At 51.2% G+C, this 23500-nt stretch overlaps 4 protein-coding genes and 2 non-coding genes across 9 annotated transcripts in view; 4 read left to right on the top strand and 2 right to left on the bottom strand.

Annotated features, from left to right (window-relative positions):
• The first annotated feature begins 128 nt into the window (after nt 1-128).
• Nucleotides 129-10428, top strand: PWWP3A (PWWP domain containing 3A, DNA repair factor). Of its 3 annotated transcripts, none has more exons than XM_055709095.1 (15): nt 129-180; nt 604-652; nt 1129-1224; nt 1487-1575; nt 1959-2029; nt 2441-3355; nt 3995-4114; nt 4561-4631; nt 5119-5195; nt 5696-5756; nt 6303-6378; nt 6506-6556; nt 6966-7396; nt 8290-8378; nt 8624-10428. In XM_055709095.1, exons 3-15 carry the CDS (start codon nt 1168-1170, stop codon nt 8700-8702), a joined length of 2187 nt encoding a protein of 728 aa, XP_055565070.1. In that variant the 5' UTR covers nt 129-180; nt 604-652; nt 1129-1167; the 3' UTR covers nt 8703-10428. The 3 variants fall into 3 exon arrangements, with proteins under 3 accessions (XP_055565070.1, XP_055565069.1, XP_027653604.2); XM_055709094.1 differs by having other exon boundaries at nt 2441-3439; XM_027797803.2 differs by lacking the exons at nt 129-180; nt 604-652 and adding an exon at nt 673-1016 and having other exon boundaries at nt 2441-3439.
• A 42-nt stretch (nt 10429-10470) lies between these two features.
• On the bottom strand, nt 10471-10543 carry TRNAF-GAA (transfer RNA phenylalanine (anticodon GAA)). Its single transcript has one exon. It is a non-coding gene; the product is annotated as a tRNA-Phe (tRNA).
• Nucleotides 10544-10740: 197 nt separating this feature from the next.
• Nucleotides 10741-10814, top strand: TRNAN-GUU (transfer RNA asparagine (anticodon GUU)). The gene has a single exon. It is a non-coding gene; the product is annotated as a tRNA-Asn (tRNA).
• Nucleotides 10815-10940: 126 nt separating this feature from the next.
• Nucleotides 10941-15345, top strand: NDUFS7 (NADH:ubiquinone oxidoreductase core subunit S7). The gene is made up of 8 exons (XM_055709101.1): nt 10941-11063; nt 11644-11680; nt 12007-12075; nt 12470-12587; nt 13312-13491; nt 13576-13622; nt 14456-14544; nt 15045-15345. Exons 1-8 carry the CDS (start codon nt 11048-11050, stop codon nt 15140-15142), a joined length of 654 nt encoding a protein of 217 aa, XP_055565076.1. The 5' UTR covers nt 10941-11047; the 3' UTR covers nt 15143-15345.
• A 462-nt stretch (nt 15346-15807) lies between these two features.
• On the bottom strand, nt 15808-21013 carry GAMT (guanidinoacetate N-methyltransferase). Its single transcript, XM_055709100.1, has 7 exons — nt 20898-21013; nt 18849-19045; nt 18110-18255; nt 17966-18029; nt 17501-17568; nt 16958-17068; nt 15808-16613 (listed from the first exon to the last, which is right to left on the bottom strand). Exons 1-7 carry the CDS (start codon nt 20969-20971, stop codon nt 16473-16475), a joined length of 801 nt encoding a protein of 266 aa, XP_055565075.1. The 5' UTR covers nt 20972-21013; the 3' UTR covers nt 15808-16472.
• Nucleotides 20869-23500, top strand: part of DAZAP1 (DAZ associated protein 1) — a 26721-nt gene continuing 24089 nt past the window's right edge. For both annotated transcript variants that reach the window (XM_055709097.1, XM_055709096.1), the window contains exon 1: nt 20869-21001. In XM_055709097.1, coding sequence (XP_055565072.1) covers nt 20970-21001 — 32 coding nt within the window. In that variant the 5' untranslated portion in view covers nt 20869-20969. The remainder of the gene's footprint in view (nt 21002-23500) is intronic.

The raw sequence follows: 23500 nt of genomic DNA, 5'->3' as shown, positions 1-23500 counted from the left end.
GCGGACGTCTTGATTGGTAGGAGCGTGTGTGGTTGGCGGCGGGAAGGAAGCGTTCTGAGCGCGAATGGGGGTCACTGATTGGCTGTCGCCTTTGGCGGGGAGGACGGCGCATGCGCACAGCCGGCCAGGGCGGTGGCCTGGTGTGGGAGGGGCGGCATCGCAGAGCTAGGTTCGGGCACGGTAATGGCCGCCTGGGGCCTCGCACCGGCAGGGGGGAGGAGGGGGGCGGCGGCGGCGGCGGCTTGGCGCCTCGCCGCCTCGCCGCCTCGCAGTGGGGCTGACGAAACGCGAGGGCGGGCGGCCCGTCCCCTCAGCGCTGTGGGAGCCCCCAGGCTGGGGGCGCCGGGCCCACTTCCCCTACGCTTCGGCCCTTCTCTGGTGGTGGGGCCCGGCGGCGCGGCCCGCGCCGCTCAGAGCTGGGCCCGGCGCTGAGCGCGGGGAGGCCGGGGCAGGGGCGGCCCGGGCAGGGGGAGCAGGCCGAGGTGGAGCTGCAGGAGCGTCGTGGTTTCCCGGAGCCGCTCAGCCATGGGTTTAGTCCCTACCCGAGCCCGTGGGACTTGGCCTTCAGCACTGTAGTAACATCTGCTTCTCCCTGTGTTTCAGTGGCAGGACCACGTTCCGGTGTGCCGGGCAAGCTTAAACCATCGGCTTTGTAAGTACGGGAAGATTTGCTTCTCCTTAATGGGTCCTTTCTTAAAGCCTTTCATGTCTTAAAGAAACATGCACGGGTTCTGGAGCTGGTTCACTCGGTTTACGATTGTAAACTACATGTATCAATGGGCACAGGATGGTGTCATTTGTAGGATATGACAAGTGATGTCTATTGGCAGGATTTGGTAGCAGGGAGCTGCAGAACGTGCAAGCCCACAGCAGTGTATTTTGTTTGTTTGTGACAGTGTTTTCTACACTTACGTATTCCGTAAAGCCACCTTATGTTGCACGGCTATAGAAAGATACTCTATTAGAACTTAAATATTGGAGAATGTGTGCAGACTATTAGTCCAGTGATCTCAAAGGTAAAGCAATATATAACGATAATAATGTCTTCAGTTCAAGTTCTACATTTCTTTTTAAAAAAGCGAGACAAAAATGGACTAAATGTTGGGTAACTCTTCCCTTCTTCTTTAGAGCACACTGGAATTTTCCTTTTCTACTTGAAACACAGTCATGACAGATCAAGAGTATGTTCTTTGCATGTGGAAGGAGCATTTATGGCCAGCAAAGGTAAAGTAGATCTTCAAATGAGGAAAGGTTTCTGGATATAAATTAATACTGGGTCAACAGCGTAGTAAGTAAGTGTTCCCAGTAAACACATACATAGTTTTAAAAAGAGCTACTCTGTAGAGATCCTAATGCTGCACTCAGATGCCATGGAATATCAGTCTGTTCTGTGCTGCTCATACTAAAAATATTTTTCCCAGACCTGTCCTATATTCTAAGAGATTTGTTCAAGGATTTTAAATGCATATTTTTCCCTTGAATGTAGGTTTTGTGCAAAACTGGAGTTGCTGGGAAAACATCTGTTACTAATGCAAAGGAGACTTTTAAAGTTGAAATAGTTGGCTTGGCAGAACAGTTAAGTATCCTTGTTACTGGTGTATGTTTGCACTCTTAGACATTTAAAAAAGAAAAAGTAATCTGTTTATCCAAAGATACCTGTGAAATGAAATCATTGATTTACAGAAGCATCAGGTAGCTAACCCACAACCCATTGCTTCTTTAGAGCTGGTCATAGAACTGTCTTGTGGAACATCTATAAATAACATGCTTATCTTGGAATGCTCAGGCATTCTTCATGTGGGTGGGTTTTTTTTCTTTTTCTTCTGTTAACAAATACAGGTTTTGTGGGGGGGAAAAAAAAAAAAGTACTGCAAATTTCTTGCCACATGAAGGCAGTGTCGTGCTGTTGGTGGGGTTTAATAGTGTGATGTTTTCAGTCCGTGTTCTTGTATTTTCAGGATTAGTGTGAACTGTGCAGATGCTGTACCGCTGAAGAAAGAATGTATAGAAAACATCGCCTCTAACTTAAGTGAGATGTCAAACCATTTGCTGCCTTGTTTATATTCTCTGTGTAAAATACACACAAGTAGTTAGCCTGGTGGGCAGTAGTTATATATTGCACTTACGTATTTATGAAGGGGGTGTTTTTTGCATTTCTTTTCCCCTCTTGCCATTCAGTTCATAAAGTTTGAAAATAGACTAAATGGGATCACAGCTACTTTTGCTCTTCCTTTATGTAATGTGTTGGAAGGAATGGAGAAACTTGTATTTCCATCAAAACAGGGCATTGGAAGGTTGTGCTTTGTGTGTCCCTATATATTTTGCCTAAGAATCATGGATGATTGAAGTGTTAAGTTGCATCTTAAATAAAAGATGCACTTATTTCTTTCTTATATACAAGTAAAGGTCATTGCATTTATTGCATGTTCTTCTTCATCAGATCAAAACAATAATTCAAGTGATGCTGTCAAAGAACTGACATATCGCCGTTCTCTTAAAATTGCCCTGGATATTTTGAATCAAAATGACTCAGCCAAACACGTACCACCTTCAGAAGAAGGACCGAATACTCAGTTATCCCAGGAGAACAATGTAGAATTTCTCTCATCTACCCACTTACGTAGCTGTCGATCGCTTTTTCACTCCAAAGACAAGCCAAAGCCTAAGGCTTCTGGAATGACGAAAAGGGAACAAGAAAATAACCCCAGCCTGAAGACTGATACAAAAGAAGAAACCCAGAAAGGTTCTGTCATTTTGGAGAACGCTAAAGCACATGAAAGTGGAACAGACCCTTCCAGATGTGGTGCTGGGGACTTGAACAATACATCAAAGTCACATAGTCAAAATTGCAAAATATCAGAATCACTACGAGGACAGAAAAAAACCAAACCCAGCTCACTGAAAAAGTCCAAAACAAGTAATGAAGTCTCCCTTGTGCCAAAGGAGGAAAAAAGTAAGCAAGGAAGAAAAGGACAAAGAGGTGCAGGATCACCCATATCGTGTAGGAATGATTTCCCCGAGGATCAAGGACAGCTGCTTGCTGAGGAAGGGTCTCTGCTGTCTGTCCCCTGCACATCTGGCACGGTGGTACCTGTCCGCAGGGCAAACAGCAGAGGGGACCCTAGGAGGACATTACTGGATTCCTCTTGTAAAAGTGCCTTGGATGATTATGAAAAAAGCATCAATAACGACAGTGAAAGTCTAGCAAAGCCATTAAATAGAAGTGAAAAGCCAGTGAGTTTAAAATGGAATGATGGAGATCAGCAGATCAGTGCAACTGTGTCCTCGTACAGAAAAACGAATTGCCCTGGGTCTTCGAGCCATGGGATGTGTTCTGAGAGCTTCCCCTCTCTGTGTAAGGAGGAGGAAAAGAAAACTTTATACATGGTTATGAATAAAGTGAAGCAGTTTCAGCTGCCTGACTTTGAGGAAGATGAAGGTGGGCAGATCACTGGGGGAAGGGAAAACATCCCATCTGATAGTCGAGCACTCTTGCTCATCTTGGACTGTTGCATTGCTTTTGTGAATATTTCCTTTTGGTTTAGGTTTTGGAGAACTTAAAAATGCAATCGCTTTAGTCCTGGCTAAAGGTTAGTGTGGCTTTTAGGTTGTCCAGAGTTGTTCAGGGTTTTGCATTGAAAAACTGTAATTAACAGTAATCGTTACCCTTTGCTAGAGGACCTGCTAATTTCACACTTAGGTTTTTTTCTGTGCTGCTGTCTGGTTAGTGTTGAGATGAAATGATGTTATGTAAAGGAACAGGCTGGTACAGAGTTCTGAAACAAGCCCGTTCTTGTTCCTTTCCCTTTTTAATTCAGATAATTAAGCTTTTACCTAGGCAAAGAATTGAGAGTGTGTATGGTGTGACTGATCCTTGCGTTACAGTGACTCATGCTGCTGTGGAATCACTTCCACAGTTGTGTGTTTCGCCTGGTCTGAAGCTGATACTTACCATCCCACCCTTACGAACGCTGGTGCTTGTTGCTGTTCACAGGGATGGAATCGTCTGACCTGCCCTCAGAGGCACTTCCCTCAGAGAGTCTGTTTTGTCTCTCGGCTCTGGTAGATGAAGAGGAGGAGGATGAGGAACTTCCTAGTGTTTTATCACATCAAGGTGAGATTTACACATCTGTGTACTTATGTGAGACTTCTTTACCCAAGATTGGTGTGCTCTTTCAGGGGGGGGTGTGCTTCTAGTTTGCCAATGAGCTATGGTAATGAGTCCTGACCTTTCTAGAAAGTGAATCCAACTTTGTTCAGGCTTGGAATAAAATGCATTTCCTGGATGCCCCAAAAAGGCTTTTTGAAACAGAATGGAATGCACATTGTTGTGAAACTGGGCAAGGCCCTAGGGTTGACATTTCTGAGTTCCATTGTTCAGAGCTACCTGTGCTGTGTTTTGGGGGGTGTGGAGGTGGGCGTTCTGTCACCTTACTTGAAACCTGTAAAAGTATTGAAGTGAAACTCCTAGAAGGAGGCTGACAAGAGAAGGTGAGCCAACTGTCTTGGCTGGTTTGTTTTTTGGGTTTTTTTAAGAATTACTTTATTTTTTCATCATAGAACCACAATCAATTGAAGAAGGGATTTTGGTCTGGTGCAAATTGCGAAGGTATCCTTATTGGCCAGCAGTGGTAAGAACAGCTCACTGCCTTCTTAGGGTGATATTGCAAGGGGTCTGATAAGGAGCAGCTTACCGAGTGCTTGAGTATCTTTTGCCCTTCTTGACTTGTGTAGAGCTGGTAATGTTAAAGATCTTCCAGTAGAAGTGTTCCAAAGGTAATAAAAATAAATTTGCATGTGACAAAAGCATGTAAAAAATGAAAAGTGGTTAGTTCACATGTGTTTATATTGGAGCAGAGGACTACTACTGAGCTTTTGTGTCTTGTATCGTGAAGTAGGGTTGTTGCACCCAGCAAACAGAGGAGGATGGGCCCTTGTGCACTAACAAAAAATGCTTCATTTGGGTAACTTGCTATTCTTGCCACTTCAAACTTGAAGGAAGTTAAACAAATATGAAAAATTAAGTATGGGGTGTACTGTATAATATCTATGCAAAATGCTTCTGCTTTGTAAGAGTATTAGGATTCTGGGTTGCTAATGAGGCTATCCTTTCAAAAGGTTAAATATGTGAAGCGGAAATACAGAAAGGCATGTGTGCTCTTAATAGAAGGAAATACAAATTACAAGACAAAAGGGTAAGTGCTGTGGATTCTAATCACGTCCCGAACATTCAGTTTCTTTTACGTGGTGTCCTGTACTCTCTTCCTGGTACAGGGCAATTACACTGTCAGTGAAAACTGAGGTTGATCTCAGAAGGAGGGACCAAGTAAGGTAGGGATTTGCAGGTATGCTTAATGCTGCTAGTTGGGACAGGCTGGCATTTTTGTGAACAGCTGACATTTATGTCAGGAAGAAAAAAAAGGGCTGGGGACCCAGCTAGTGAGTTTTACATGCGGTACCTAAACTTTCTGGAAACACTCAAGGCTTGCCTTGAGTTTTATTTTAAAAAACAGGTACTTCTCATTTGTTAAAAGATTCCATAACTTTAGCTTATTATGAAAACTGAAACTAGTAAAACCAGTGTTCCTGAATTCCTTATGAAATCTGGTTTTCAGGGAGATGTAGAATTGCAGTAAATAGAGAGGTGCAACTGAACTGCCTCTTTTCCCTAAACATGTTCCTTTGTTTCATCAAGTTTCTTGGTACCTCTTAAGAATCTGAAGCACTTTGATTGTAAAGAAAAGCAACACCTCATAGTAAGTACTACATGTAACTATAAGTTATACATGTGTTGGGAAAATCAAGTTGTATATACAATGTATAACTGATGGGGGGAGGGAGTGTGGTGCAGTGGGCTGGTCTGGGTGTTTCCACAGTTGTCTGTTCTCGCTCCCTCTATTCAACAAAGTAAAAAAAAAAAAACCAAAAAAACGTTAATTCATGCTGCACAAGGTGGAGAATAATATGGGAGGGGGATCCCCTGACACCTTTCTCTGCCTTGGTGAGGCTGCTGCTCAGAATACCGCTGTATGTGGGAGGCAGGCGTTGCTGAGGACTCTTGCTGTGTTCTCACTTGTGAGTTTTCTAAGCAGCTCTCATGCTGCATGACAAAGTGATGGCAGAAGTTGAATTTCAGGAGAATACAGAAGATGACAAGTAAACTTTGATTGATTATCGTTAGCTGTTGCCTGGTTAGTGTCCTAGACTTAAAAGGTGCAATGGGCTACTTTGGTTTTGGTTTTTTAGGACTGTAAATGGCGCTATTTTGTGTTTGGGTTTTTTTTGGTTTTTTTTTTTTGTAGGAACAAGCCAAGGAAGATTATCGCCAAGAAATTGAGTGGTGTATTCGATTGATTTCTGATTATCGCATTAGAGTAGGTAAGTAGATGAGTTGGATAATGTCATGTGTCCTGATGTACATCAGAAAAAAGATAATGCCAAAACTGTCAGCTTTGTTTCATAGGCTTAATTGAACTGATAAATAACCCTGGTTTGGGCTTTTTAGGTTGTCACTCTTTTACGGGATCCTTCTTGGAATATTTTGCTGCTGATATCAGTAAGTGAATATATGATCTTTTGTATTCTCCTCTTACCTACTAAATTTAGCATTCATGTTTACGTGTGTTTTGAGTTAGGCATTGGACCCAGTGAGGGGGTACAGTTAAAATTACTAGTTATTGCGCCCTAAGGTTTTTCAGTCCCACAATAGCAGTTAAACGTTGATTGTTAAAGGCAGTCAGGTAACTGGTGACTTTGTGTTGTAGAGAGTTAATTTCAGAACTCCTGTCAGAGTTTCAACTCCCTAGTCTTTTAAGACAAAATTAATATTTGGTGGGGTAGGGGAGGAAGAAAACCAACTCCTTTATCAAGAAAATCCCTTTTTGTAGTTGTGTATGTAAATACACATGTAAGAGAGCTTCTTGTTTTGTGTATTTAAGTAAGAATGATTGTGGCTTTTCTTTCAGGCTACCCAGTCAGAAAGGAAGGTTATCAAGGTTTAGTCCAAATGACCTTTCCAAACATAGCAGATGAACATATTGAGGAGTATGTTGAAGAAACTTCACCTCGGAAACCCTCCAAGAAACTTCTTCCTGACAGAACAAGAGCCGCTAGAGATAAAGCGAATAAAAAGATAGTGGAGTTTATAGTGAAGATGAAGGGGGCTGAAGAGCATCTTTTGGCTATTTTGAAAAGCAGAAAACAATCCCGCTGGCTCAAGGAATTCCTGAATTCAAGTCAGTATGTGACCTGCATTGAAACTTATTTAGAGGATGAAGAACAATTAGACCTTGTAGTGAACTACTTGAAGGAAGTATATCATGAAACACACAGTAAAAATCTGCATCAAATAAATGGAGATGGAATCAAATTTATTTCAGACGTCCTTTTGCCTGAAGTAAGTAAACACGAAACACTGAGAAAAGTACATGTTTAAGTAAATAACACTAGATTTGGGTGATTTGAGGTGAATGACTTGCGGACTGTTCCCCGGTCTGCCCACCAACTTGGGTCATGGTCCATTCTGCTCCAGGGCCACGGAGCTGTGCTGATCTGTGTGTATCTTGGGTGAAGAATACTAAACTTGGGACAGGAAGCTCTTAAGCCACGTTCATTGGCTAGTAATCGGAGAACAAATACGTTTACATTACATCTTGGAGTAAATAACTAACTAAAGCCCCAGGGTTAATAGCTACATACTTCCTGTGGGTGCTTTGGATGTTAGTAGGCTGACAGGGTTTTGGCTGAGATGTGAACTAGTGTCATTCAAAATGCTGTGTGTTAGCACAGAATGGAGAGTCTTTAGGTAGTGTGATATTTTTAAAGGCAGAATGATTGCTTTGTGCTGTATTTTGATTACTTCCAAAATGCTTCAAAGCTTTGTGTTGTGGTTTGTTTGGCTGTTTTTTTTTTAATCTGGCAAGTTATCTCTGGGTTTTCTTGGGTTCTTTGTTGGGGGGTGGGTGGGTTGTTTGTTTTAACAGTTGTGCTTTTAGATAGTTATTGTTCTTCCTAGGAGCTCACCTGGGAGAGCATTAGTAACTTCTGTAGAAACAAAATTAGTATGAAGAATAGTTTAATCTGGTTATAAAAATACTCCTCTGGGAATGCTAAAGGACAATTTTTATTATTTATTTAAGACCTTCAGGTAAACAACAAGTAACTTCAAGTTTTCTAAGTGGTTGAGGAACCTTATTCTGAAAATGTGCTCATCTGCTGAGACAGTTTCAATTCACTGGTTGTAATTTATCTTTTGTTTCACAAGTATAATTTAAATAAATACTTTTATAGGCCATCATTTATGCAATTTCTGTTGTGGATGACATTGATTACAAGAAGGCAGAGGAGAAGTACATAAAAGGACCATCTGTGAGCAAGAGGTATCTTTTTATTTTTAGTATTCTCTGAATTTTTCTTACTAGTTTACTGTTTATACAGAAAAGTGTTGTGCATAAGGGCAGGAGAGTTCAGTATCCTCCCTCCGTTATGGCAAGCTTTCTCACTGTCTAAGTATCAAAATTATTAAAGGTGGGAAGCATTCTTGCCAAGTTACTGTAACATGCTGTGAACTGTTTAATATGTTAAGATTATTTTTACTACAGAACTTCAACGTGTTTCTTTTCAGGGAGAGAGAAATATTTGATGAAGAAATTATAGGAAGAAAAAAGCGGAAGACCAAACCAGCATCTGCAGGCAGCACCTGAACGGTGGTACAAACTTTCCCAAGTCACACTGGCACTGACTATATATAACAAAGTGGTTATTTATATAAAATGTGTAATTTTTAGCATCTATGTGCATATCTTCAAAAAAAATGTAACCATTCTAATGAGATACTACTGTCAAGTCAGATACAGTTGTGTCTTCAGTTCTTGCTCTCGATTCCACGGATGGGAGCTCCACGATGCTTCCTCTGGTTTTGCTGTGTTGACCTGCCCGTAAAAGCCACCGCAAACAGTGGAGGAGTGCCGTGGGTGCACGGCCGCCTCGGTCCTCATCCATTCAGTGTACTTGGAGCCTTTGAAAGTTCTACGTTAAGTGCTTTGCAGACCTCCTTGATATAATACTAAGTTTTATATGAATTATTTTGGCCAACTATCTGACAAAGGAAGGGCTTTGTCCTCAGAAGCGCGCGTACTGGTAAATGATGTAGCCAGATATTGCCTGATGACTTCACTGCTACTGACTGTGTGCAGGTTTCCCACCTGGAAACATTTCCAGTGGTGACTGTTCTTGCTTTACTTTTCTCTCAAACTGTGGGAAATAAAATTGGTACCTAGCGATGCAATCCAAATAACAAGGGCTAGGGTTTTGTTGATGGGACAGCTGTAAAATTCAGTGGGAAAGGAATCAAGTGTTTGCTTAAACAAAAACCCAGTCACTTTTCCTCTTACAAGTGAAACCATTTTGAATGCTGTTTTATTCGGTTTTAAGGCTGTGACTTTAGGAACGCTTTTAATTGTTTTTGTCTGATTTAAGTACCAGATTGAATCATATAGTTTCCTGACAAGCTTTTGCTACAAGTGTAGCATATTGCAAACGGCCTTTGACAGACTTGTGGTGTTACAACTATTAATGATAAAACCCCAATGATTAATATTTTTCAGTATTTTAATGTAAATATGATCTACTTGCTTGTCCAATAGAAACCAAGATGATTTGAAAATAATGAAGAAGTTTTAAATGTTAATTGGGATACAGTTGTATGTTCTGGCTATAATAATTATCTGAATGTATTTTAATTATGCTTTTAATTATAATGAGTTTCAGATGTGTTTGGCACCCTTATTCATGTTATTAAAGGGACATTCACAAGTACGTAAATTATAGAAATGCAAGAGGTATTTAACTGGATTGTTGGTTATTTTTCACTAACAGTCGTGAGAAGGGATAATGCATTTTCTGTGACAGTATAAATCTGATGACAAGTTGAGAGTGTTGACTCTGGAGCTGTGAGCAGTGCTTACAAATGGAGAGGGGCCAGGGTTTGCGTGCAGATTTGGAAGGCAGAACCTTCCTGCCCTATAAACCTGGCAGTGATGGGGACATTCAGGTATCCTCGGGTTCCCCCTCCTTTAAAACATGAATCATGGGTGTGCTTCTCCATTGAAGTACTGATAAGCTCGTCCTTCAAACCACTGCCCAGAAGCAGAACTCCCAGAACACCTGCCCTTTGTCTCAGTCCTTCCTCTTCATATCTTTTGGCTAATCCTGTCGTGGTTTGATTCAGCATGTTGTCACTTGAAAAATCCACCTGTGTTCCTCTGCCTAAGGAAGTACTTTAAAGAAGGACTCTTTACAATTTAAAATCTTTAAAAACTGCTTCAGGTGTTCAAGGTTACTTTGCAACGCTATTTGTACCTCGAGACCAAACTCAATCTTGCGATGTCTGGAATTATGTGGTCTTAATTAAAAGTCGGGTGAAACACACGGTCAAAGGCTTGTTGTTGTTCCTTTCTGAAAAAAGGGAGCTGCCGAAACCCGGGATCGAACCAGGGACCTTTAGATCTTCAGTCTAACGCTCTCCCAACTGAGCTATTTCGGCGGCGCGGGAGCACTGCCCCGGCCGGCCGGTGACGCCCTCTCGCTCGGGTCGGGCCCGGCGGCGGTGGGCGCGCAGCTCCGGGCTGGGGGCGGGAGCGCGCGGCTGTGGCCGGGGACACACAGGGGACACGGGGCGGGGAGCAGCGGCGCGCTCCTTCTCCCCACAGCGGCGGGCGCGGCGGCGGCGGCGGCAGCGAAGTCTCTGTGGCGCAATCGGTTAGCGCGTTCGGCTGTTAACCGAAAGGTTGGTGGTTCGAGCCCACCCAGGGACGGGCCTCTGTTTTCCAGCGCGGCTGTCTCTCCGGGGCTCCGCGGCACCGGGGCGCGCCTGCCGCTTTCTCTCCGCGTTTTGCCGCGGGCCGGGGCAGGGCCCGGCGAGGGCCAGCGGAACCCCCCGCGCCGCCCCGCGTTCCCCGCCGGCGCGCTAAGGCGGCGCACCGGGTCCGCGCCGGGCCGCTTAGCGAGTGCACCGCGCCCAGAGGTTGTCTGAAGGGCTGCGGCCGAGATGGCGGCGCTGGGCTGTGAGCGGGGCTGGGGGGCTGGGACCAGGCCTCGGCCCTCTGCGGAGGGACTGGGACGGGAGGGAGGCCTGAGGGGGTCAGCGGGCCGGGGGCTGCGGGGCTCTAAGGGGGTCACCGGGCCGGGGGCTGCGGGGCCCTGAGGGGGTCACCGGGCTGCGGGGCTCTGAGAGGGGTCACCGGGCCGGGGGCTGCGGGGCCCTGAGGGGGTCACCGGGCTGCGGGGCTCTGAGAGGGGTCACCGGGCCGGGGGCTGCGGGGCCCTGAGGGGGTCACCGGGCCGGGGGCTGCGGGGCTCTGGGGGGGACACCGGGCCGGGGACTGCGGGGCCCTGAGAGGGGACACCGGGCCCCGCTGGGGGCTCCGGGCCGAGGCAGGGCCTGCTGCTGTCCTCGGGGGTGACTCTCGTCCTTGGGGCTGAGGGCCCCGGGAGCGGACAGGGTTCGCAGGGTGTCCCTGTCCCTCCGGGGCAGCCCTGGGCCCCGGGGCGGGAGTCCCACGTTTTGCTCTCTCCCGGGTTCGGGCTTTTCCCCACGGTGACGCTCAATGGCCAGAGCTGAGCTCTCCTGTGCTCTCCTTGCAGGTCTTCGCCTCCCTCGGCGCGGCGTGCTGGGCTGGTGGTGAGAGCCGGGGCTGGAGGGTGCTGGGTGTCCCTGCGAGCGCTGGTGCAGGGGGAGCGGGGGCAATGGCACCCCTGAGCCCCGCGGCTGCCAGCGGCTGCCCCTGTGCCAGGGAGCCCCAAGTGAGCTGGGTCGGGGGGGTGGGAAGGGTTGGGTGTTTGGCAGCGGGGTTTGATCGGAGCACTTGCTTTTCTCGTTTCTGGGCCGTTCTGCTCCCCGTGGGGAGAGCACCGGTGCCAGTGCGTGCTCCTGCAGGGCCGAGGCTGGACAGCGTGGGGCTGTGCCACCGTGTCACATGGAGGTGCAATGGTTTTTATTTTTCCCAGGCCTGGTCCTGTGTCATCTGTTCACACTCGGCTGCTCCATCAGACGCCAGCGGCTGACCGTGCTGACAGGTAACGGCGGCACTGCAGGGCAGGTTCCTCAGCTGTGTCCTTCCTTCCACGGGTGGGAGGGTCCCAAGTGGTACAGCGAAAGAAGCCTTCTGTTCGCTCTGTCTGGCAGGCTGCTGTGAGCCCTGAGGAAGAGCCTGCCAGGCACCCTCTGTAATTGGGGTACAGCAAATAGAAGGGCTCTGGCTCAGCAACAAACTCCACAGATCTCCCCACAGTCAGGGGAAACCCCCCTTGCTATAAACACAGTCTCCAGCAGTAGCGGAGGGTGTGAGGTTGTCCATGAGCAATGTGCCTTGGGTTCTGTATGGGATCGCAGCTCCTTGAGGCTAATGGTTATATTCTACAGTTACACTAAATAATTGGAAACTGACACTACCGCACCGTTTGTCTTCAGCTCTCTCCAAGTCCAGCAAAAGAGTTCAGCTGTTGTCCAGAAAAAATCCTATGTCCCTGCTAGCAGGGGCGAATATATTGTCACCAAACTCGATGACCTGATCAACTGGGCACGAAGGGTGAGTCGCTAAAAGTGTCATGCTCGCTCAGGGAGAAATGGTATCAAATGCTTTGAGGTGCTGGTGGGAAATGGATTTGAGCCATCCCCTCCTCAGGATAAAACCAGATTCAGAATTCTCTGCAGGGAAATAGCCGCGTTTCTTGGCCAGAGGTTGACATTCGGGGCACTGTGTCAGAGCGGAAGAGAGATCCTTGATATGAGGGTGGTGCAAAGCGGCACAGGCTGCCTGTCTAAACAAAGCGGTCTGTCGTTAACAAACAAAAGCCGTTTTCTGATTTTATGCAGTCCTTGTAATGAGCAGCTGCTCTGTGCCATGGAGAAGGCTGCACAAGTGACACTGCCCTGTATCCAGTGTGCTCTGGCTTAGCTGAGTTTTGCCTTCTCTGGTCACTGCTGCCCCTCTGCAGGGCTTCTGAGGTGGCTGCTTTAGCAGTGTGAGATGCAAAGAGGAACGTCTGCACCTTTGAGCACGTTTAGCATCCCTGAGGCTGCAAACGCATAGATCTCTACACATCTGTTTCCCCGGAGCCGTGGGTTTCGCTCTCCTGCATAATGGCAAACACTGGTTTCATTTATGATGCGCTGACTAAACAGACGTGGCAACTTTTCTAGTTTTATTTCTCTTTCTGCCTGATCAACTCGTGTTCTGTGAGCAACCCACACAGGGTCTCAGCTCCTGCTTTCAGTGTTCTTACCCATAACCCGTGTTTCTCCTGCTGCAGAGCTCCTTATGGCCAATGACGTTTGGCCTGGCGTGCTGTGCCGTGGAGATGATGCACATGGCTGCTCCTCGCTATGACATGGACCGCTTTGGGGTGGTGTTTCGGGCTAGTCCCCGGCAAGCTGATGTCATGATTGTGGCTGGCACCCTGACAAACAAAATGGCTCCAGCTCTTCGAAAGGTACAGCCTGTGGTGGATGCCTCATGCACGGCTGCGTGTGCTGTACGCGAGCAGAAAGTGGTCTGAAATGTCTGTGTTCTGCAGGTCTATGACCAGATGCCAGAGCCTCGCTACGTGGTCTCCATGGGGAGGTAAGTGCTGGGACACCCTTACCGCCTTATACTCTGTGGGAGAAATCTGCTGTCTCTGCTCGACAGAGGGGAGTTGAAGGAAGGAGAACCCATTTCTTGTTTGTATTTCCAACCCCTTAAATTATATAAAGAGGCCTTGTTACAAACAAAACATAAAGACTCCCTTTGAGGGTGAGGAGAATGATGTCTGTCAAGTCAGTGTGAACTGCAAAGTCTTCTCAGTGAAAGATTGTGGCGTTTTTGCAGCTGTCAGTGTCCAGGGACTTGTGTATGTCCAGAATCTCAGAGTTTGCATTTAGGCAAAAGGTTTCAAAATGCTTCTGCTGTGTAGCATGAAATCTGAGCTCCGTGGAGCTCTGGCATGGCGGAACTGACAACTTGTTTGTCACCCGGAGCTGCTGGGGCCAAAGGCAGCCGCTTCACCAGGGCCTGGAGGGGACAGAAAGAGTTCTAGAAATGCTTTGTGCTGGTGTGGCAAAATAAAAAGTTTTGCAGTAGAGAGGAAGGACTGCCTGAGTATTTTGTACTTTGTAAGAGTGATGGAAACCGCTTGGTTTGGTTTGATTCGGCTTGAAACGTAACAGCTTGCAGGTGTAGCCTCTGCCTTCCAGCCAGGGCTGGTGACGAGGCTGAATGACCACAGCGTAAACCTTGGCATCCACTCCATCCCTTACTGTAAATGCTGTCGGGTGGCTCCTTGCCTCGCAGCACTTGGGTGCCAGGCTCACCTTCTCCTTTGTCTCCTGCTTATCTTCCCCTGTGGGCTGCTGAACCGTCTTTAAGAAAGCGCTGAAACCTGCCTGACTCCTGAATATATTTCATTCCTCTTACAGCTGTGCCAACGGCGGGGGTTACTACCACTACTCCTACTCTGTGGTGAGGGGCTGTGACCGCATTGTGCCGGTGGACATCTATGTGCCAGGTAGGAAAGACAGCTCTGTGGGCCACGGTGCTAACTCAGAGCAGGATGGGAGTGAAGTTAACTTTGTACATTCGGACAGCGCTTGGTGTCATTTTTAAAGATCTTCTTGTTTCGAACTGTATTGTTAAAGCTGCAGATGCTTCAGCAAGATCTGCCTGGGGCTTTCAGTAAGCGAGTTTAGTTCTGGTGATGTTACTCACCAGTAACTGTTGTGTAAAGTGTGGGCTGTAATTCAGTCAACCACATGCTCTGCTGTGAGATACCACCTTGCTTAAAAGCAAAGCATTTTATAAAGACCTTTTTGTCAAACACCACCGCTTTTGTTTCTTTAAACTAAAGAAGGCCTCTTGCTTTTAAGAACCCTACAGCCTGTGACACGTACAAAGCCAGAGTGAAATCACACCTGCTTCAGCGTAAAGCCTGTGGCTTGTCTGTTCTCTTTGTCAGCTACGTTTCAGTGCAGCTAGCAGCCCCATGGGCTTCCTTTTTCTCTCTCTCAGGTTGCCCACCTACTGCTGAAGCTTTGCTGTACGGAATCCTGCAGCTTCAGAAGAAAATCAAACGAGAGAAGAAGATTCAGATCTGGTACAGGAAATAGCCTCTTATTTATGACCTACCCACTTATTGCCTGCCTGGGGCATCTGCTTGCACTCATACGCACAATAAATCTGTGTTCTCACAAGTCCTCCAAAAAACCTCTACCTGGTTAAGATCCTCTTCTGTCTTTAAAATATCCCTCGTACCTGAAATGTTTTAACTCGTTTAAAAGCTGAATTAAAAAGGACAAGTTGAATTTGATAATGTTCAGTGTGGTTTCTGGTCTCAATAGCCTGCAAGGGAAGGAGAATATTTGAAGTTACCTATCGTGACATAAATGCCTTGCTAGAAACCTGGGACTTGCTCTTTGGCTTTGTTAGGAAGTTTTGAGACCGACACACATCCAGGTGAGCCCCGAGGCCTCCCTGCATTTTGCTTATAATTCCTGCAAAGGATCTAATAAGTCCTTTCTATCTATGTGCACAGCAGCCAGAAATTAGTTATAGTTCTGTAAGTAAAATATTAATGCCCAAAATCAAAATACAACTAATAAAAAGGAATGCTGCAGAACTCCTTAATGCAGTAGGTGTAAAGCAGCGCGTTTTGGTGCTGAATGTGTCCCAGGAGCCTGGTGTGGTGTTCTCCCAGCAGCCTGGGACGAGGAACAGTCATGGCAGAATCACACATGCACTTTTGAAAGACAAATGAAGCGCTCTGAAACAGAAGTTGTGTATTTCATTCTTTTTTTTAATGGATTTTATCTGCTCAGGGTAGACAGAAGAAATGTCATTTATGTGCTGTTGAACTGCAAGGAGGTTATTGGGATCAGAACTAGCCAAAAGCGTTGGGAAACTTCACAGGGGAGTTGCTGCAGGAGCAGCCGAAATGCTGGTTTAGATTATTTGGCTTGTGTGTGGAAAGCCACCCCATGATTTCTAAACATGATCCAGTGTTTAGAGGAAAGGTCTCCGTCCTCGAACCCCTTTGGCTAAAGTCTCTGAGCCATGCTCTGGAATTGCAGCTTAATTGAGGTATTTGGAGACGAGGGCAAGTCTTGAGTGGAAACTTGGCCTCGGGGACAGACGCAGGGTGGGACCCTCCCCCACAGAGCCCAGCAGACACCCTGCCAGGGTGGGGAGCTGTGGGTGACATCCGAGGTGGGGCAGGGAGTCCTTTTGTCCAGAGGTCCCTGGAGACCCAGCACTTCCATCCCAAGCTTCCAGCCATCTCCTGCCTCCAGATAAATCAGCTCCAATCTTCTCTTATTAGCATCAAAGGAGACGAGAGCTTTTCTCCTCCTTGCAGTGCACATACTAGCCTCTCCTCCTTTAGTGTTTGCTTCCTGTGGCTTTGGGGCAGCCCCAAGGGATGGTGCCAGGCTGCCAGCACCCTCAGTGCTTCACGATGATGGGGGTGACCATCTTGTGGAAGGAGTAGTACCTGCAGTCCTTGGGGGAGACCAGGTCCATCACCTTCAGGCTGATGTTCTCCTTCTTGAACCCGGCTTCCACCAGGTGCTCTACCTGGGTCTCCTATAAGAGAGGAGGGAGGGAAAGGAGCAGCAATAGTTTGAGCTGCCTGGATGCGAGTGGAGATACTGTGGAGCCCCAGCCTGCAGGTACACAGGACAGTGCAAGCAGCCAGCTGCAGGGACCCCCGTCTCGGGCTGCTGTGGGCAAAAACCCTCTGACCTTCCCTGAAAGGCTGAGCCCCAGCGTGACGGGGGAGTTAAAACAGCCACGGAGTCGTCTGGCTCGTGCTGCTCTGTGGCCATGGTGTCGGACGAATGTGTGCAGGCTGATGTGGTGAGTCTGGGAACTCCAGCTTGGGCTGGGGGTGCCAGCCCCCGTCCCCCAGCCCAGGGAACGACGCTCACCTCAAACATCTGCTCGATGTCGGTGTACTTGGTCTTCAGCAGCTCCCCCCAGGAGGTCAGGTTGCAGTAGGTGAGGATCCCCCCGGGCTGCAGCAAGCGGAAGGCATGGTCCTGCAATGGGAATTGAGGGGGAGCTGGCTCAGCACCCAGCACCCTTGTGCACAGCACCCAGTCTCTGCCTCACCCCCCTTCAAGCTCTCGCTTGTCCCTGCAGAGCTGGATGTTGCCCCAGCCCTCTGTGCCCTCCCACTGCTCCCCTCCAGACGGCTGTGACCGTGCAGACCAAAGGTGCTGCCAATGCCACTGTTGCGCTGGGGACATCAATGGGGACATTGGGTTGTTCCAGAGGCCACTAAATCCCGGGTGGCAGGGAGGGTGCTGGGGACGGCGAGGGCTGCAGAGCAACGCTCAGCTCCAGCTTTTGACTCCTGAGGTCCCAAATTCTCCTCCCTGCCCTGTGTGCCCCCAAACCCACCCGAGTGGGGGCTGTGACCCCTTGCAAAGGGCAGGGGGAGGTGTGGGTGCTGCACCCCGGCATACTACCTTGATGAAGTTGAACTGATGCGTGTGCCAGGTCTCCTCCGACAGCGGGTAAGTGTCATACAGGATCCCTGCCCGGGAACCATTCGTTAGCTGCGAGCGACCACTGAGGCACCAGTGGGGCTCACGTGCCGGGGGTGAGATGCCCCTTCATGGCCTGTAACTATTTTTTTCTTATTTCAGTTTGCACCCCATGTCACTGAACCTCAGAAGGCAGCGATGTGCTGCTCCCCAGGACGAGATGCTGCTCCCGGGGGCCCCCAGCTGCAGCCCATCCACATCCCCACTGCTGTGGGAGGGAGCTGGGCCGGGTGCTCACCTGCACCCTGGCCGAGTTGCATCCCCCCCAGCTCCCACGGTGCAGGGACATGCCAGGACCTTTCTTCCCTGGGGCGCCTGCACCCCAAGCTCTGCTGTGGGGGCTCCCACCCCACTGCCCCGTTCCCAGTCCCGCTGGGCTCAGCTCACCCATGAAGTGCCCGTCCGGCAGCGTTGGCACCACCTCCTCCCACAGCCCCTTGAGGGGCACGACCTGCAGGCAGGAGGACAGAGCGGTGAGCCCCAGCGGCATGTGCCCGCGGGCGCTGGGCACCGGCACAGCCTTCCCCGCACCTTGTGCGGCTGCGTCTTGGCCCATTCCTCCAGCCGCTGGAAAACTCCCTCATTGCACTCAATGATCCAGTGCTCCTCGATGTCAAACTCCTCCACCTTGGTGGCGGCGATGGCCATGCCAAAGCCCACCTCCAGCACACGGCCACCTGGGGACAAGAGGGCAGCTGGGGGGGGTGGGGGGCTGTGCCTCCCCAGAGATGCCAGGCGGCCAGTGCAAGCCCAGCAAATGCAGATCTCTGTTTTTTCTGTGCCTCAGCCCCAAATGCCACCCCTCTCTTTCCATGAATTGGGTTTTTTTTTAGCACAGGATGGGAAAGCGTGGCACTGCCCACACCGCAGTGAGAAGGTGGGAGCAGCCCCGTGTCCCCATCACCCACCACCTCCCTGGTGCACCCTGCAGCAGCCCTTTGCCACCACCGCCCCCCTCCCTGGACAGCTGCAGCGGGAACAAGCCACTGCTCCCAGCCGTGCAAACCCTCCCTCGCCCGCATGCGGGAAATGGAGCCCGAAAAGCAGCAGCTGGGGAACGTGTCACCCCGACACACGAGCCTAAGTGCCACTGCGGCCCCACTGCCACCATCACTGCGTGGGGAACACTGGTGGTGAGTGGGGTGCATGCAGCAGCGTCCCCTGGCAGCAACATTATCCCCGACTTTGTTCACTGGTGGGAAAGCTGCCCTCCCCCCACAACTCAGTTACACCCCATGGCACAGCCCTGAGCCCGCGGGGTCCCCGTTACCCCTCGACGCAGCCACGGCTGCCAGCGAGTGCATGTAGGGGGTCTCCCAGCGCTCCATCACCGGCTTCCCCAGGATCTCCAGGTGGGTGTCAGGCCCATCGTAGGTGGCTGCTGCCTCCCGCCAGGCTGCCCGGCAATCCTCGCCCTCCGCAAAGATCCGTCCCGCTGCCGCCTGGGTGCTCATGGCCATGCCACTGCTGCTGCAGGGGGGAAAGTCCACCCTTGGGCTCAGCGGTGCCGGGGGAGGGAAAGGGCACTGGGGGCTTGGCTGGCTTTAAATAGCCAGGACTGGGAAAGTGCTGAGTGTGCAGGGCAGGCTGGGGCCCTTGGTGGGGAGGGGATCCCTTAGCAGGAGCAGGGGGGGTGGGGTAGGGGCTGCCAGGCCTGCGCAGCCACCAGCACAGCTGTCTCTGTAGGCATGGCCAGGCAGGAGTGGCTGGTGCCCCACGACGCGATGGGGCTAAACTGGGGGGGCGGGGGGTGTGTGTGTGGGGTGTGGGGGGGTAAAAGCCCTGCTCCTGGTGGCACCGTGTGCCGTGCTGCGCGTGCTTGGGGCAGGAATGAGCAGCATTGCATGGTGGAGCTGGGCTGGATCAGTGCGACACTGGTCAAGGGCTTTGCCCTGAGGGCTACGCACTGTGCTGTGCCCCAACTGGTGCTGTGCTCCAGAGCCATGCACTGTCGCAGTGCTGTGCACTGGGGCCATGCTGCGCTCCAGGGCCATGCACTGGGGCTGTGCTGTGCTCCAGGGCCATGCACTGTGGCTGTGCTGTGCTCCAGGGACATACACTGTGGCTGTGCTGCGCTCCTGGGCCATGCAATGGGGCCAAGCTGCATGCCAGGGCCATGCACTTGTGCTGTGCTGCACACCAGAGCCATGCACTGGGGCCATGCTGTGCTCCAGGGCCATGCACTGTGGCTGTGCTGCACTCCAGGGCCGTGCACTGGGGCCGTGCTGCGCTCCAGGGCCATGCACATTGGGGCCGTGCTGCGCTCCAGGGCCATGCACACTGGGGCTGTGCTGCGCTCCAGGGCCATGCACATTGGGGCCGTGCTGCGCTCCAGGGCCATGCACACTGGGGCTGTGCTGCGCTCCAGGACCATGCACATTGGGGCCGTGCTGCGCTCCAGGGCCATGCACACTGGGGCTGTGCTGCGCTCCAGGGCCATGCACATTGGGGCCGTGCTGCGCTCCAGGGCCATGCACACTGGGGCTGTGCTGCGCTCCAGGACCATGCACACTGGGGCTGTGCTGCGCTCCAGGGCCATGCACATTGGGGCCGTGCTGCGCTCCAGGGCCATGCACACTGGGGCTGTGCTGCGCTCCAGGGCCATGCACACTGGGGCTGTGCTGTGCTCCAGGGCCATGCACAGGGCTCTGGCCCATGCTGTGCTGTGCACTAGGGCCGTGCATGGTGCTGTGCCCACACCATGCCATGCACTAAGGCCATGCACTGTGCTGTGCCCCACGCCGTGCTGTGCCCCACGCCGTGCCATGCACTAGGGCCGCGCCCGGTGCTGTGCCCCACGCCGTGCCGTGCTGCAGGGCTGCTCGGGGTGCTGTGCCCCACTCCGGGCTCCGCACAGCGCCAAGCTCCGCGCTGCGCCACGCACCAGGCCACGCACAGCGCCGTGCTCCATCCTTCCCCCCCGCGCACGGGGCTGCGCTGCGGGGGGGCAGGGCGGGCACCGGGGGGCTGCCGGGGCGCTGGGCCAGGCACCGATCCGTGCCGGGGGGGCCGTGCCGTGGGCCCCGCCCCCCACCCGCGCGGCGCCAGGCACGGCGGCCGCACGTGCTGCGGGAGGACTGCCCTTCCCGTCGGCCCCCGCGCGCCGCCCCGCCCCCGCCCCTCCCTGGGCGCGGCCCCGGAGACCCCGTAGCGAGGGCAGGTGCGCGCGCAGCGGCGGTTGGCGGCGCTGAGGGAGCGCGAGCGCGCGGCGGGGGGGCCGGGCCGGGGGCGGCCGTTGCGCAGCTCGGGAGCGTGGGGGGGGGGGGGGGAACGGGGGACTGTCGGACCGGCGAGGAGAGTCCGCCCGCAGCCTCACGACCTGCCGCTGGTGCCGCCGCCGCCGGAGAGAGGAGCCGGGCGCGGCCCCGGATACCGCCGAGGAGCCGCCGCCATGAACAGCGTGGGAGGCGCCGACGAGATCGGGTAAGGGGGGGGCGGCCGCCTGAGGAGGCGCCGGGCCGGGGGAGCGGCGGGGGTCCGGCCCCTCCCCCCCTTCCCTGCACCCTGAGGCGCGGGTCGCGCCGGGGCTCCCGCCGTGCGGGGAGAGGTGGTGGTGGGTGTGTGTGTGTGTGGAGGAAGTCCCGTCCTGGCCGGTGTCCGCCGCCGGGCCCGTCCGCCATGCTGGGCCCCTGCGGGCCGGGAGGCTGCCCCCCCCGTCACGTGACCGGCCCGCGCCGGGCTGCGGCGGCAGGTGCGCACGGCCCAAGGTCACCCGCGGCGCTTCCCGCGCGCTCCCGGGAGCCCGCCGCCCCGCGCCGGGGGGGTGCACAGGCACCCCCCCCCCCCCCCCCCCCCCCGCCCCTTCTCCCCTGGTTAACGACGGGAAGGGGTGGTGAACCCCCGGGGACTTTGTACCGGGGGCTCATCGGTGCTGCCCCGCGTGTCCCCGGTGGGGCCGGGGCTCCTGGCGAGGTGGGGGGGGGGGGGGAGACGGATGGGCGGGGGGGCGGCAGGACAAAGGCGGCAGCCGGGGGCCACCGCTCACCCCTCGCCTCCCTCCCCCGTGCTGCAGGGGAGCCCTTGCGCTGCGGGTAGCTGCCCTCCAAACTTCTCCTCTGCTGGCGGATGCCACCCGCTAGCTGCAAGCTGCGCTTCAGTCGGGTTTTCCAGAGCCTCTCCAGAGATTTTTTTTTTTTTTTGGGCTTCTTCAAACTGATGGCTCTAATCCTTCGGAGATGTGTTCAGTATTACAGATTTCTTCTGCACATTATCTACTGGGCACTGAAGTACATAATACTTCAGTGCCCAGTGGCATTTCAATTAGGAGACTGCAGGCTTGGCACGTTAGACCTGAAAACGGCAAAAATAAAATAAAAAGGTTGTCTGCTCCGCTTCCGCTACAAGTTTTGGCATCGAATATGCACGTCATAACTGATCACCTTTTTGGAAACTAGAGCAGATGTGAACCAGTCATCGTTCTTGTCCTGTCTCCAGCGTGTAGTAAGCCGCTTATTGACTGTGCGCATTCTTAATTTGTACAGTCTTAAAAATAGGAGAGGCAGGGTAACTGTTTTGAACAGGACATGCTGCTATGAACACACATATTGCACAAGGCATGTTTAAATATGTGGGATTTGCTCTGAAAGTGTTTTTATTTGGTCCTGGGCCTTAGTCACTGTCTAGTGCCTTAGGAAAGACCTGATGAGCAGACTTCTGTGTGCTGCTGTTCTTGCAGGCTGCAAGTGACTTAGGGAAATATTGTCAGCTTTCATGCTGAACAGGACTGGCTGTCACAGGGCACTGTCCCAGTTGCAGACTGATCCTTCTGAGGTTTAACCGGATCTGAAAGGCTTGGATTTTAATCAGAAACAGTAATTTGCTTTTTTTTCCTCCTCCAAAAGTGCTCGAATGGAAAGGTGAAAGCACAGAATGAACTCTGTTTTGGTCAGCAGCCGCCTATGGTTGGGTGAAGGAAGTTCTGTTTTGAAAGCTGTTGTGAGATGCAAGTGTTAATAGGAAGTTACAAATTTAACCGCTTTTCTAGACAGATTTTAAGTGAAGAAAAAAATACAAAGGCCATAGGCCTTGCAGTCGTGTTGGTATGAGTAGGTAGGGCTTTGCGAGTGTTATTTGCTGTAATTAGGACTTGGGACTATTTTGGGTGAAGGAGAGGTGCTGAGCTTGAGATCCTTCTGTCCAGCAGCATGTAGATGACTGGGACTGCACTAAGAGAAATGATAGATGCTAATCAAACTGCCGGATTATTTTATGTAGGCAAAGAGTTTGTGCTTTTGTTGAGTTTCAGCACTTTTAAAATACCTGTGCATGCTTTTTTACTAATTCTGGGATTATCTGCTTCAGTGATGGATAACATTTATGGGAGAAAAGAGTAAATTAGCAAGTGAAATTTCGTCAGGAAATAGCTGAAGTGGAACATGTGGCTTCGTGAAACTTGGTTAAAACTTATACGTACTGCAGCTTCTGAAGAGTCATTATTCTGCTTCCCACTCCTGATCCAAGCGCTGTGAGGAATACTGCTGCTGCTGCCTCAGGTGTGCTCTGTCTGCTGATGCCTTTCACAGGCTGGTGTACTGTGCACACCGTTGCACAGCTCGCGGTGGAAAGACAGACTTGCCGAAAGAAACGGGCCAGTGTTTTGTGTTTTCACCAGGCTTGTGCTGGGGAATTGCTTTACATTCTGTTGGGTGTGGACTACAGCATCCTTCTAACACTATGGTCTATAAATACCTAGCTTTTTTGAGGTGTGCATTTTTGAGGGTGGTGCAAATAGGTATGAGGACAGTGATCTCAGCAGGCTGAAACTGATAGCATGATTTTAATAACCACCAGCCCATAAACTGTTGGAACAAAAACTTCTGGGAGGCAACATATGTAAGACCTTACCAGCGGGCTGATGATGCAAGTTGTGTGCAGGGAAATGAACACTCACCTCGTGTTACTTCATACAGCTGTTTTGCATCT

Source organism: Falco cherrug, chromosome 4 (genome assembly GCF_023634085.1).
Source record: "Falco cherrug isolate bFalChe1 chromosome 4, bFalChe1.pri, whole genome shotgun sequence".
Taxonomy (NCBI): Eukaryota; Metazoa; Chordata; class Aves; order Falconiformes; family Falconidae; genus Falco; species Falco cherrug.
This window is presented reverse-complemented; position numbering and strand designations above follow the sequence as displayed.